The following is a 14,845-nucleotide window of genomic DNA, read 5'->3' on the forward strand; positions in this document are numbered from 1 at the left end:
CGTAGTTTTTCTCGCTTCGACTTATTCGATTCTAGATATGCCATCTTGTTCTTGCGAGTAAATTTATAGCTGGGGGAAAATAATCTCATCGTGTTCCTCGATTTCCCTCGCACACGTGAAATACTGCGGACAAGTATTGTCAGTTAGTCGCTTCACTTACCTTCTCACTTTTCTGTGCTCCTGGTATTTCGTAGCCTCGAAAATACAGCCTTCTTTGTTGCCGCAGCCTTCATAACATTTTTTACCTTAAGCATATATTAGAGTTTCATTTCCTGGTAATATTTTTATTTTTAAAATATGATAATTTAATAACTTGTTGAAAGAGGGAAGTTATATTAATAAAGTAATATTAATTTGTTATTAACCTGTAATTTGATATTTAATCCATACGTATCTTTTTTTCGTAAATAAATTTATAAATTAACGATGTAATGCCTATTTCTTTTTGAAAAAAAACAGTTAAATGTGTGATATTGGAATTTCTTGTGAAATAATTAATTAAATATATTTTTATATATGGATATGTGAAAAAAGTAAGAATTTACTGAATTAACCAAGAAAATACCAAGAATGTCGATGTGATGCCAGTTTTTAACCAATCAACTACAAATCAACATCAATAATTTAATCTCCTTTAGTAATAAAAAGATGAGACCTTTTACTATAAGGCTGAATTTTAAAAACAAATCAAAGCAATGGAAAAAAAATATATGCTCAGAGAAAGTAAATTTATTCAGAAAATTTGGTATTTTTTTTTTTAAATTATGAATGTTTACAAGATGAAAAAATAAAATTCGTCTCGGGTAGTTTTTTCTAACAGGATAAATCCTTGGAAGCTTAGAAGCTAAGTTTGTTGATAGCAACCTCTTGCCTTCGTACGGGCGCAGGAAAGTTTACATTTCCAACCGAGCGAAATGGGCGCTTGGTGAAAAAGATTTTTAAATGGAGAAAAAATATTTTTCATTTAATTTTTACCATTCAAACTCGAGAGAATCTTTTGCTTACTAACTTAACCTATAAAAATATATGAACTTTTTTCCGTTTATTATTTCATAAAAAATAATATTCAACTCTTTCAGCTTATTTACTGTTTAAAAAGCATCAGGAACGTTTACATACTTTCATGTAACGAATATGTGTCTTATTTTCATAACGTGTTTCCTTGTTTTATTCAAAAATCATATATATATAAATATATCTCAAACATCTTACATAAAAAAAGTTAGAATGTATTTCGAGCATCATATTTTTATTAGTTCAAATATTAATTACTTAAAAAGAGATCAATGAATAAAGAAACAATTTTTTTAACAAATAATTTAACGACAAAAATGTAAATATTCTCCTGCATCACCCATAGCTTTCTTATTCTTTATTTTTTTCTTTTTTTACAGCGAATATTTTGCCTGTTATAGAAAAATACTATTTTGAAAAATATAAATTAACTTATATTTAGGTAGGTAAATAATTACCATACAAAATTCATTTTTAAATCTAGCCAGCAATATTTACAATGTAATGCTTAATGAAATAGACATCAGTAATGTTTCTTTTAAATACGTTTAAGAGAAATATTGTTGATGTCTTTTTGACTATTTGATAGAGAAAATTTCTTTTATTTGATAAAAACATATAATGTTTGTTTATTATATACAGTTTTACTTTAACGTTAATGACAGTTTATTTTTATTTTTAGATTAATTAAGTGAAAACCTTGGAATTAAAAAAAAAATATTATATTATGTTATTTTTGAAAATATACTGTTGGTTTTCCAATAAACAAATAAATAAGTAAATAAATAAATTACATTTATTTTAAATGAGTTATTTTTGACACTGACGTATAACAACAAACGACGTTTTTGAAAATCTTTTATTAATTGTTTCGTCGGTCACTTTGTGGTAATGACATGTGTATTCAACTATTTTTAATTTAAATTCAAATTGGAAAAAATGTCTTTTTCATTTTCGTTTCAATTTCATTTTAAAAAATAATACGGAATACATAAAAAAATGTCATAATAATTTTTAAGAAAATGTTGCCATTTCCAATTTTATTTTAACTTTAAAAATATTGAACAGCGTTGACTTTTTGCATTAAAATGTTTATTGAAATTTTGTTTATATATTGAACTTAAATAAGTAACAAAAAAAAAATAAAAAAATTTAATGCTCTTAGATTGTTACTTAATTATTATCACATAAAGTCGTTTAGGCCCGTAATTTAAATGACTATAAACTGTTATTGTTAATATATCGATTTTCATTATACATATTTAACTAACTAATATTTTTACAGTAAACATATCTAAATTACACGGATGTGATCAGAATTCTCACATTTTCTTTTAGAACGGAATCTATTTGTAGAGGGCGTGTTAAACTTTATTCCAAATAAAAAAATAAACACAAAATTTTAAATATTGTTCTCATCTCACATTTGGTATGAAGCTGTGTTTGTTTATTACATGGTCTGCCGGAGTTACGTCATAGATATTTTTATATTGTTTTTCCATATGGAAAGTTTGGAGAGTTCTCTTACGAATTTGGTTCAACAGCTTAGGAAACCACATTCTCACGATGTGATGAAGCTTTGAGTGTCAAACAACGTATAATTTATAAAATATTTTATGGAAAATCTTAAGTAAAAGGAAAATTATAATATTAAGCTGTAATTTATTTACAGTTAACGTTTTTAATAACAATAGCTGTCAATAAAGTAATTATTAAAAGTAACAAATATGGATGTGAGACTTGTATGATGAGCAAATACATATAAAGTAATCGATATTTTTGATCCAATCAATAGTTTACTTTGTAAAAATATATAATATCTGAGTTAACATTTTCTTAAATATCTGCACTATTTGTTTTACAATTTAAATTTTCTTTTATTAATATCAATGCTTATTTTTTTCAATTAAAGTTACCTTGTTTATCCAGTAGGTATTTTTATAATATAAAAAATGCCTTCTTATACACATTTATTTTATTCAAGTTTGAAATTCGAAAAAACTTTTTTTCTACGTCTTTTATATTCATAAATACTGTTTTGTACTATATTCCAAATTTTAATGTTATTTCTAAAAATTGGAGAGCGGAACTCAAAACTATCACAGAATACCACAAGCAAAGAGGAAATATATAACTTGAAAATAGAAAGCGGATGCTTCTGAAACAAAAGTTAACTCACAAAATAATTTATTCTAATTGAATTCATTTCATGAATCTATATATACACGAGAAAGATGTTTTTAAACGAGAAAGATGTTTTTAAAATCCAGCACTCCATTTTTATTGCATTATGTTTAATGGTCCTCCTCTGTAGTGTAATGGTCAGCACGCTCGGCTACCGTTCTGGAGGTTCCGGGTTCGATTCCCAAAGGGGGTAAAATAAATATTTGTGATTTTTTCACTGTAATATTTATTCAAAATTACCATGGACTGGTACCTGAATCGGAAGGCTGATCACCTTTCCTTCATGTATAAACGATCAAGATAACACTGCGTTTATATGACAGTGCCCTATGCACCATTTGGGTGTGGATAAGGGTTTTTTTTAATGTTTCATCATTACGTTACATTTAAAATGATAAAAGGTTTTTTTCCTGTAAATTTTATGGTGAATCTTAATTAAATGATTATAGCTTTCAATATTGAATAATGATCCATACAAAGTTATTTTTATCAATAAAGATCTTCAAATCTGCTTTAAGCAATCACTAGATTGTACGGGGAACACCCTTTTTCTAAATAGTATATATTTTTAACGTGAATAATGAGTACAGCATTCATTTATTTTTCACTGCCGAAAACAATGAAAATAACATACCATATAACTACAAAAAATATTACTTTTTTACGAGTGAGGGAAAAAGTGCGTTAATGTGATTTCCCTTATGGAGTTAGAAAAAGAAGAACTCCGTGATAATAAAAACGTCAAGGAAAACAGTTAAAAAGTGTTACAATTTTTAAGTAGAGTGACTCTATGGATAATATATAAAATGTGAAAGTAAAGACAAAAGAAAAACAACATTTGAAGAGAAAAAAGTTAAGTTTAATAAAGACCCTTAGATGATAATATCTTTTTTTCTTCTTACACTTATCTGCTCTCAATGGTGCAAAGGATACTACAAAAAATTTATTCAATACTATTATCGTCGTTTATTATATAAATATAAGGTCTTACACTTCCAGTGTCAGTCCAGGGTAACATGAAATAAACATTATAGTAAAAAAACACTTATATTTACTTTTAGCAATAATCTTCAGCATGGTAGTTACGGCAACCACTACATAATGGATATTTATGCACTGATAAATGTAACTTATGACAGTTAGGTTTATAAAATTATTTTGTTTTCGGACAAAAGTCATTATAACGACAAATAAACCGTTCCATATTCAATAGTCATGCACACTTTCATTCATTATATGCAGTATAAAACCAGTAAATAATTACATAACTACAAAAGCTTTACATACCATCACATTGCGGAATGAATGTCGGATGTTAATGCTTTTTAGAAGTAACAGGAAGTAGATAAAGCAATAAATCTTTTTACGTCCGATGTAATTTCCTGAAAAACTTACACCTTATCGTAACCAATATCCATTCTTTATAAAATTCAGCTGATCTACTAAAATATGCTTATTTTCGAGAAAGATACGATTCGGCAGATTTTCATAATAATTAACCCAAAATCGACAGATCATTAACGGAATTTATGATGGGGAAAAAATGAGTTACGAACGAAAATTTTTTTGAGAGTAAATTTTTTATTTGTTTATTTTTCTTCTTTAGATGTACAATTATAATTGACATCACAGCGGAGAAAAACATGTGATTGAGATTTAAAATATAATCGGATATTTACAGGGCTTCATGTTTTACTCAATTGTGAGTGCTTTGCTAAAAAGTACACGGCTTACGACCTGTCGTTGGTTGGTTTTATTGATTACTTAAAACAAATTGTAAAACATGGATATGACATTATTACTTAAAACAAATTGTGAAACATTTATATTTATGATGAAATTACCATATTACTCAAATTATAAAAGTTGTGTAGTAAGGGAATATTTCGAAAATATAATATAATTTGACAAATTATTTTTGAACAACATCTTATAGTACATATATAAATATTCACATATTTTTTTTATTTACATTATCTAACATTATTATTGTAAACATTATCGTTATCTATAAAATATTAAAACCGAAAATATTTTTTAAAATATAAATATTTTCTTTTAAAAAAAATCACATTAAAAAATGCCACACAAAAAACATCCTAGAATAATATTTTAATTTTGTTTTTCTTTAAATGTATGCATCTACTCGTATATCTTTTCTTCGACATATTTAATTTACAACATTTTGAGTGTGTCCAAATGTTCACAAAATCTGGATTATCTCCAACGGGGCTGACATCCGTCATAGGGTGGTTTAAGTGATCACTTTACACACGTGTAACGTTCACCAATTCTACCCATTATTACTGAAACTCTTGGATCTTGGTTCATATATATAGAACTTCCAAGAATTTGAGTATTGTGGTTGTCAATAATGGGTAAAATTTGTGAATGTTACACGTGTATAAAATGATCACTTAAACCAGCTTTTGACGGCCGTCAGCCCCGCAAATGCCCAAACCTCCATATTCTTCTTCATCTTTGATGAGATATCAAAAAATAATATAAAAATTTTATATTTACAAACTCATCTTAGTCCTTGATTTATTTAAATCGTACTCACTAAGCTCACTAAACCAAATTCTTGTGAAAAAAGTTCAGATGGAAAATTTTAATCTCTGAAGAGAGACCGTTTAATATGATAATAATTTTTCCAGCTGGTATACTTGACGGCAGATTAAATATTAACTAAGGGGTGCGTTCTTAAACCTGTCTAAGTATATTCGAGTTCGATAAGTGTTGAAGGGTTGTTGGACTGATTACGAGTATTATGTCGATAGGAAGGCCTCCTGGTTGCATGTAACCTGCACTTAATCAGCGAAATGTTTCGTTTTGGCGCAGACATTTAGCGCAGCGGGCCACAGTACAGTTCGGTGAGCCGACGCTGCCAGACGCCCGCGGCTCGACGCTCCGCTGCAATTCCCGGCTGCGCGCGCCGCTCTCTCACGTGGCACGCGGTGCTTCTGAATTTGAATTTTGACAACACTTCTTTGAGAGGGTAGTTCGTAATTTTTTTGTCTCGAAATCAGTGACACCTGTAATTGATCGGGAGTTTGATCGGACGGGAAAGTGTTTGTTACATAAAAAAACAGTAATACAAAATAAATATGATTCACTTTATTTTAAGTTTTGAAATCAAAAACTAATTATTAGGGTCTTCTAAGTTAATGGCATATATTTTATTTTTAAAAAACATGAAAATAAAAAAAAAATAATAAACATTGAATTCGTGATTTTTGTTTCGTCTAGTTAGGGGATAATATAACGACTTTTTATTTTATTTTAACAACTATTTTTTTGTTTTTGTAAAGAAAATATACAACTTAGTAGTAAAAACCACATTTTTTTCTTAAGATTTTATGTTTTTTTCTGATATTGGATATATATATCTAATAACGTTACATCCATAATAATATAAAAATAAAAAAATTGTTTGTAAAAATGAAATCAAATTGGATGCAATGAATTAACAAGTATGAATTTTAAAAAAAATCTAAAACTCTGAACGGTTCCCAATGTTGCATACAGCACTGTGGCGGATCAAGGAGTCCAAGTCCCTTAAACAATAACCTATTCGTTAATTATATGAAATTAAAACTGTGTAACAAATTATTGCTTCCAGGATTGTAACTTAGATAAGGGTAAAAATGAAGTAAGTGAAGAAACTCAGGTTAAACCAGGTAGGAAATGGATAACAGTAGCAATACTTAGAGTACTCAGATGTGCATAGTAGTATTAGTTCAAGCTTGTGTAAGCTAATGTCGTAATATCGATATATATATATGTATATATATATATATATATATATATATATATATATATATATATATATATATATATATATATGTATATATATATTTATATATATATATACATATATATAAATATATATATATATATATATATATATATATATATATATATATATATATATATATATATATATATATATATATATATATATATATATATATATATATATATATATATATATAATATATATATATATATATATATATATATATATATATATATAAATATATATATATATATATATATATATATATATATATATATATATATATATATATATATATATATATATATATATATATATATATATATATATATATATATATATATATATATATATATATATATATATATATATATATATATATATATAAATATATATATATATATATATATATATATATATATATATATATATATATATATATATATATATATATATATATAAATATAAATATATATATATATATATATATATATATATATATATATATATATATATATATATGTATATATATATATATATATATATATATATATATATATATATATATATATATGTATATATATATATATATATATATATATATATATATATATATATATATATATATATATATATATATATATATATATATATATATATATATATATATATATATATATATATATATATATATATATATATATATATATATATATATATATATATATATATATATATATATATATATATATATATATAATTCAACATAAAGCACAAAGTGTATTTAAAAAAATTATATCCTTTTTTTCTGATTTTAGTTTTACTGTCATGTATTAATTAAAAGTATTTTAAATCAGTAAATACGTACTTGACATTATTTAAATTCAATCTAATTAATATTCAACGCGAAAAAATACCACTTAAATATGTATAACAGTTGGGTAAAAACAAATGGTTGTATTTCAATTTGAGTCGTTTTCTCAAAATAGAAAATGGCGTTATAATACAAATAGTGTTTTGTGAAAAAATATGGAACTTTAAATAGGAATTGGAATTAGGGCAATTAAAAAAACAAATACTTCAATATTCACTTTACTATCGTGTAACGTTGAGCCATCTTTCCACAATTTCAACACTTGTTTAAATATAGTTGGGTAAAACAGCTGTGAAAATGACTAGTATTATTATCCAAAAAAATGTCAAATTTGTGAGCACAACACAAGAGAAAAAAGTCAAATTTATCTTTGTCTGAAACGATTAATTTAAATGTCGTCCGATGCTCCGGCGAACTCTATTTTTTTGTTGCAGCAATTATAGAAAAAAAATATATACAAAATCTTAAATCACCGGCCAGTGCGTAAATATTTAGACTGTATCTATTTTGATCGAGTGTATAAATTATTTGAACTATCGGAAAAATACGGTTGAAAGATTTAAAAATAAAACGTTGTTGAATCGGTCTCAATTTATCAAATTTTGGACGATTATCATTCAAAATCTCAATTAACACCAACATTTTAAATATTAAAACTCTGAGCTGAGTCTTCTTTGTTGTATTTATTATTTTTTTCTTAAAAACTTTAAATTTAATTTAAAAAAATCATAATCGGTTTTTGTGTAAATTCTATTGTTTTTCTTCAAATTAAACACAAATTCATTACAAAAAATTAATTATTAATATGGGAATAAAACTACAATTATGTGAACGTCATTTAACAAATAAATACACTTACATACAAATTCATAAATATTTACTTATTTTAGTACTGAAATAGTTGTAATTATTTCCAATATTCATTATTTTAATATATAAGATGAGATATCAATAACAAAGGTATCTCAACTTGATATGAAATATCTATCGTTCCTCTTTATATGAAAAAATGGGAGCATCATTTAAGGCAGCCGAATTCCAGATCATAAGCCTTGAGATGCTAAGACTTACATCTTCTTATAATACCTAAAATGAAATTATTTAATATAATTTCATTTTATTTATTTTTTATTGTTTTTTTTATAACATACAAATTTAATACAAAATAGTTGGTAAATATACAATACATTTCAAATATAACGTTTCTACTTCTCTAATAAAGTAGACACTTATGTTTAGAGAGGTAGTTCGTTTTACAATTTTTTTTTAAAAACAAAGTAAATTAAACAAATTTTGTCCGCCTCCGTAGTGTAATCGGCTACCGTTCTGGAGGTCCCGGGTTCGATTCCCAAGGGGGGTAAAATAAATATTAGTGATTTTTTTACTGTCATATTTATTCAATATTACCCTGGACTGGTACCTGAAGCGGAGGGCTGATCACCTTTCCTTCATGTGTAAACGATCAAGATAACACTGCGTTTATATGACGCAGTGCCCTGTGCACCATTGGGGTGCGGATAAGGGTTTTATTATTATTTAAATTAAACAAAGTAAATTAAAATTAAAATAAAAAAAAAACAAATTAAAATAAAAAAATATTCTTTGGTATGGAGTATAGGTATAGGTCTTATGTTTTGTTTTTTTTTTAGTTTTTAGTTTTTTATTTGATATTTTTAATACTTTTCAAATGCAATATAAAATAATGCAAAATTGTCAGGTGTTTATTCTTATAAACACTTGTGTCGCTGCTCAATTTTAAATAAATAATAAGCTACAATACATAAAATATCATTATTAAATAAAATAATCGGTTTGTAGACCTGTGGTCAGTGCTGCGGGTGTTGTTTAAGATGATCTAGATTTTATCCCTGTTCGCCTAAAATTGATTCCTTTGTTCAAACATAAACCGCATGTGTAATTCTAACTAATGGGGCGTATAACGTTATTATTCTAATGTTTATATATTTTAATAAAACATGTTGAAAATAAAAGCCAAACTGTAATTTAACGGACCATAAACCTGAATAATGTAAAATATATATTTTTTAATCGGAAACTTTTTTTACATTCTTTGTTTGTAACCTAATCATAATTTTTTAAAGAAAAATTATGTTTAGCTAGCTGAATAAGAATGAACTTGGTTTACATTTAAGGCTTTAATGGTTTTAAAAACAAGTAAACGTGACTAATAAATAAATTTTACTTTTCCGGGTACCGGATCGAGATACTATTTGTTACCTTCCCTCGGTTTTTGTTTTTTTTTCTCCCTGGCTAAAGTTTTTTTTTAAATTTTAATCGAAAATATATTAAAAAACATATAATATGCAAATTATTCGCAAAAATTAGTAGAAATACGCAATATGCAACCAGATCTGAATACTGATTGAGTACTGATTGATTAACTTTGAACGATCAAATCCACAACCGAATTGACTTGTTTTGAAGAATCGTTATTTGATTAAGATTGTTTTTTACAGTTCGATGGTTTATGTTTATACTAAATGCACTATATTTCTTAAGGATTAATATGTTTTTCCTTTCATGAACTTCAAAAAATATTCCTTTTTTAGTAGCGCACATTTCGAATAGGGAATTTGTAGTGCCCACCCAACTTGAGTAGAAAAATATGAAAAACTAAAAGTGAGTAATGTTTGAGCTCAAATATTAAATGATGTTTTAAAAAAACACTTATTTCTTGGTCATATTTAAGTGACAAAATTTTAGTTTGAGATATAAATGAAGGTAGTCGTATGTAGGCATGTTTTTTTAAAGCAAATGAATATGTCGTTTTTCCTACTGCCTACTCGATTAAACTACAATATATACACGTCACTACATATGCTAAATAGTTTTTGATTAATTGATTTTGTTAAAGAAAAAAAATCTAATATTGAGTACATTAAAATATCAAAATCATTGAGTTCATTTGGTTATTCGGATGGTATAAAATTCCAGACGAATTTTGTTTGAGTTCATTTTATAATAAAGTACCGCAAATCCTTATCAAAAGATACTGATGTTAAAACAAGATGAGAATAACTCTTTTCATTATCAAGTTTCCCACTCAAATAAAAGAAACCAAACTCTCAAAAATTAATGAAACTGTAATCCAATCCTCTGTTTAAGATTTCCGGCTTACTTTGTTGTTGTAATTTGAAATTATGAAGCTCCAGTAGATGAATGAAGTAATTACTTTTTAGGATTAAAAAAAAAAACTCATTTAAAACACACAGACTTTTTTGCAAAGAAGGATTATAACGTTTCGGATTCATCGTTCTTGTGATTAATCAAAAAAATATCCCAAAAAACTTTAAGAAAATCTTGGATAAGGTACTGTAAACCTAATTAGTCATCGTTCCACAAAAGTTTCTTTAAGCCCATACTAACGCTTGAGTTTAATTACGTATTTTTAATTTAGTATTTTTCACCCCTTGTTTATTTTTCAACAATAAAGCTTTCATTCAGAACACTCTTTTTAAATGAATTTAGTTCGTACCGAGTAAATAATAATTACTCAAAAATATTTCTGCCTTTTATTGCATCGAAGATGGTTCTTTTAAAAGACATAAAATAAAATCGTTTTACGAGGGCATAAATGCTCTTCTTAAAAATAAAATACCTTTTTTACTAGGGAAAGCTTACAAAATAAAATAAACAGTGCCATGTTTTACAAAATCTAATTTGATGTCTTATTTCGAGATTTATATAGCGTACTTCCTACGCAGAATAATCAAATGATAATGATTGTATTTTTTTACTATTAATTCAGCCGAAATGCAATTGTTTTGATAAAATAACTATTTTGACGATTTTAATACTGTTATTTGGGTATAATACGTAAAATGAATATTTTCTAGAGCTGTACGAGATTTTTTGTAAAAAAATATATGAAATAAGATGAATACTTGAAAAAAATAATGGAAAAATAAAAATAAATATTAAAAACCAAAAAATTATACGTGCTAACGCCATTTAAATAATGTGTTTCTACACATACGTTTATATACATTTGCATTTATGGATTTACGTATGGAAATATTATTTCGGATTCATTTATTGATATCAAAGTTTTAAATATTTATGATATTTTTTGAGATTATTAATATAAACACGACTCTTTTAAAAAACTACAGATGTTCTTATCAATACTTTATATTTAAACGTTTCCAAAAAAAGAAAAACCCTTTAAAAAGCCTTTTAACTTTTGAAAGCTTGTGTTCAAGTAGCATGGTAAGAATAAGGAAGATGTGAAAAAAAATACACAGATCAATTGAAAATAAATCTTCCTTGAATTTGTTTAGCGATTGGCGACTGCATATTATATTATATTACAATCGTAATTTTACAGTCGAGCCCGCGAGGCTAGTTTCGCAGTCAAGCGTCTCCCCACGGCTTGTTAATGAGAACATCCGTAATTTTCAATACTAGTCGTATTATCATTAATTAACTCAAAAAGTGGTATTATACAAGTTTTTAATTTTTATAAATAGATCATAATTATATCCCACAAAATTAAAAAACTAAAAAATTAAGCTCAATCAGCACATAAAGCAATCGTTTTTAGTTCTCAAACATATTGAAGTACATTGTTGTGAAGATATGAGTTTAAAATACATTTGAAAAAAGTGGTAAAAAATACGTTAAACAATGGATGACAACCAGCAAGAGGATAAAACGACGCTCTGCGATGAGGAAGCCGCAATGCCGTCTCATTCGGGGGCTGGCGAAAGCACTTCCGAGGTCACTCCGACCACCGATTCGGACACGGAGGATCCGATCACCAAGCTGAAGAAGGAGTTCTCGGAACGGGAGGCTGCCGTCGCCAAACCCTCATTTCCGGGGGCGCCTTCCACCCACACAAGCCAGATGCGCCAGTCCGTCAGCGGAAAGCTGTTCAAAAAGTGCAAAAGCGCCACTTTCCAGATTGACGGAGCAACTTATACGATAGGTATGTTCACTTTTCAGCTTTTCTTTGTTATGTCTGCCTCCATAATGTACTGGCTAGCTTATTATGGCTATCGCACTGGACGTCCTGGGTTCGATTCCCAGGTTTCCATGTTAATATTAATTATAAACTAAATATTAAGTTGTTCATTGATATCTCTTATATTTATAACATTCACTTTATGTTTACTTATTTAATCGTTTTATAATAAGATTTTGTTTTCAATTTAATCATTTTACTGAATAAATCGAAGCACAGCATAATAATTAGTAGGTATTTACCAATGTTTAAAAAAAATGAATAGATCAACCATAGATTTACCGAATCAAGAAATGAAATGATGTTTTACGATTGGCCAATTTCGCTAATTGAAAATTATAAATGAACGTTTTGAATAATATGTTTACTTTTTTTACAACTATTTAAGTAATATTAGTAGGTATATATACTCACCGAGATTTTTTGTCTAATCTTGTCATAATCACTACGCCGGTAACCAACATGCACTACACGTTACTATTTACACATTTATAACTACATACATACATAAAATGTTTATCACATGCGATTTCGGTCAACCCGAGGACCAACATGCACTAAGGATTGCAGAACTTCATGCACTAAAGGCCGAGGTCTGACATGCACTAGGGATGTTAATGTAAGTCGGGTTTATTAAGGTTATTTTTTTTATATATCTGCCTCCATAGCGTAGTGATAACCACATTATGGCTATCATGCTGGAGGTCCCGGGTTCCTAGGTTTCCATTAATACGTAGTTAGTAAATTTAAATTTTATATACTAAAATCATTCACTTTTTGGTCAGTTAATTTATTATTATATAATTAGCTCTAATTTTTATAGTTTAATTTCATCATTATGTTGAATTCATCCAAACACAGCACAAAAATTGGTATTTACCCAGATTTTATAAATAAAAAAATGATTAGATATTGCTACAAAGCGACTACCGAATCAACAAATAAAAAGATGATGTTCCATTTACCAAATTGAAAATGATAAATGATTTTGTTGATTTTTTTTACAACAATAAAAGTAAGTTTAAAAAAAAACTACTCATCGTGATTTTTGTCTACTTCACGTCACAACCATAGCACTATTCACATACTGACAACTACAACACAAACACAAAATGTTAATCACATGCGTTTATCAAATGTCCATATCGTAGTCATACAGGAGAAAGTGACCAACTGCAGTTTTTACAAAAACGTGATTATTAACTATTTGACATCTTACTAGCTTAATACTGCCCTGAAAAAAATCTCAGAGCGATTTTTAACTTGGAAGTATAATATTTTGACTTGTTAAAAATGACGAACTGCATTGATGTTCATTTTCTTTACAAGCAAAAGTGACCAAGTGACAGTTGGACATTATTGCCTGTTGTAACAATTTTCAACGCCATGAAGTTATGTATAGTTCTGTATGAAACATTTGACATTTAAATGTTTCTAGAGAAACAAAGTGACTAAATTCAAAGTCAAATGGCCAGTAGAGGTAAATTATTGATGAAAATATGTAAAAATCAAGAAAGAGTGATCCATATAATGTACATGAATTAAGATTTGAGAAATATGTTAGATCTCAAATCTTCTTCTAACCCTTATCCGCAACTAAAGGTGCATAGGGCACTGCATCGTATTGATGCAGTGTTATCTTGATCGTTACCTATATGAAGGCAGGATGATCACTCCTGCGCTTCAGGGACCAGTCCAGGGTAATATGAAATAAATATTATAGTGTAAAATCACTAATATTTATTTTCAACCCCCCCTGGGAATCGAACCCGGGCTGGAGGACAGAGCACCAGAACCAAACTTAGATTCTGAATCTGAGTCAGATTAATACTTCTTTACTTTTTGTATATTCATTAAAAAAAAGTTATGTTATTTAAAAAAATATATGTTATGTTACCAGCTAGTTTATTTTCCAAAAAAAGTTTCTTTCTTAATTTAAATTAATAAAATAAAATGCTTTGAATTAAACTTTTGTATCTGTAACTAACGT

General features: G+C 26.9%; 1 protein-coding gene across 1 annotated transcript in view; it reads left to right on the forward strand.

Annotated features, from left to right (window-relative positions):
* Positions 1 to 6,005: 6,005 nt before the first annotated feature.
* The window catches only part of LOC148305716 (dual specificity calcium/calmodulin-dependent 3',5'-cyclic nucleotide phosphodiesterase 1A-like), a 356,882-nt gene continuing 348,042 nt past the window's right edge, over positions 6,006 to 14,845 (forward strand). The window contains exons 1-2 of the mRNA XM_088266283.1: positions 6,006 to 6,289; positions 12,362 to 12,819. Of these exons, the coding sequence (XP_088122409.1) occupies positions 12,519 to 12,819 (301 nt within the window). The 5' untranslated portion in view covers positions 6,006 to 6,289; positions 12,362 to 12,518. The remainder of the gene's footprint in view (positions 6,290 to 12,361; positions 12,820 to 14,845) is intronic.

Source organism: Brachycentrus maculatus, unplaced genomic scaffold (assembly GCF_059751285.1).
Source record: "Brachycentrus maculatus isolate JH-2025_06_01 unplaced genomic scaffold, ASM5975128v1 h1tg000263l, whole genome shotgun sequence".
NCBI classification, from domain to species: Eukaryota; Metazoa; Arthropoda; class Insecta; order Trichoptera; family Brachycentridae; genus Brachycentrus; species Brachycentrus maculatus.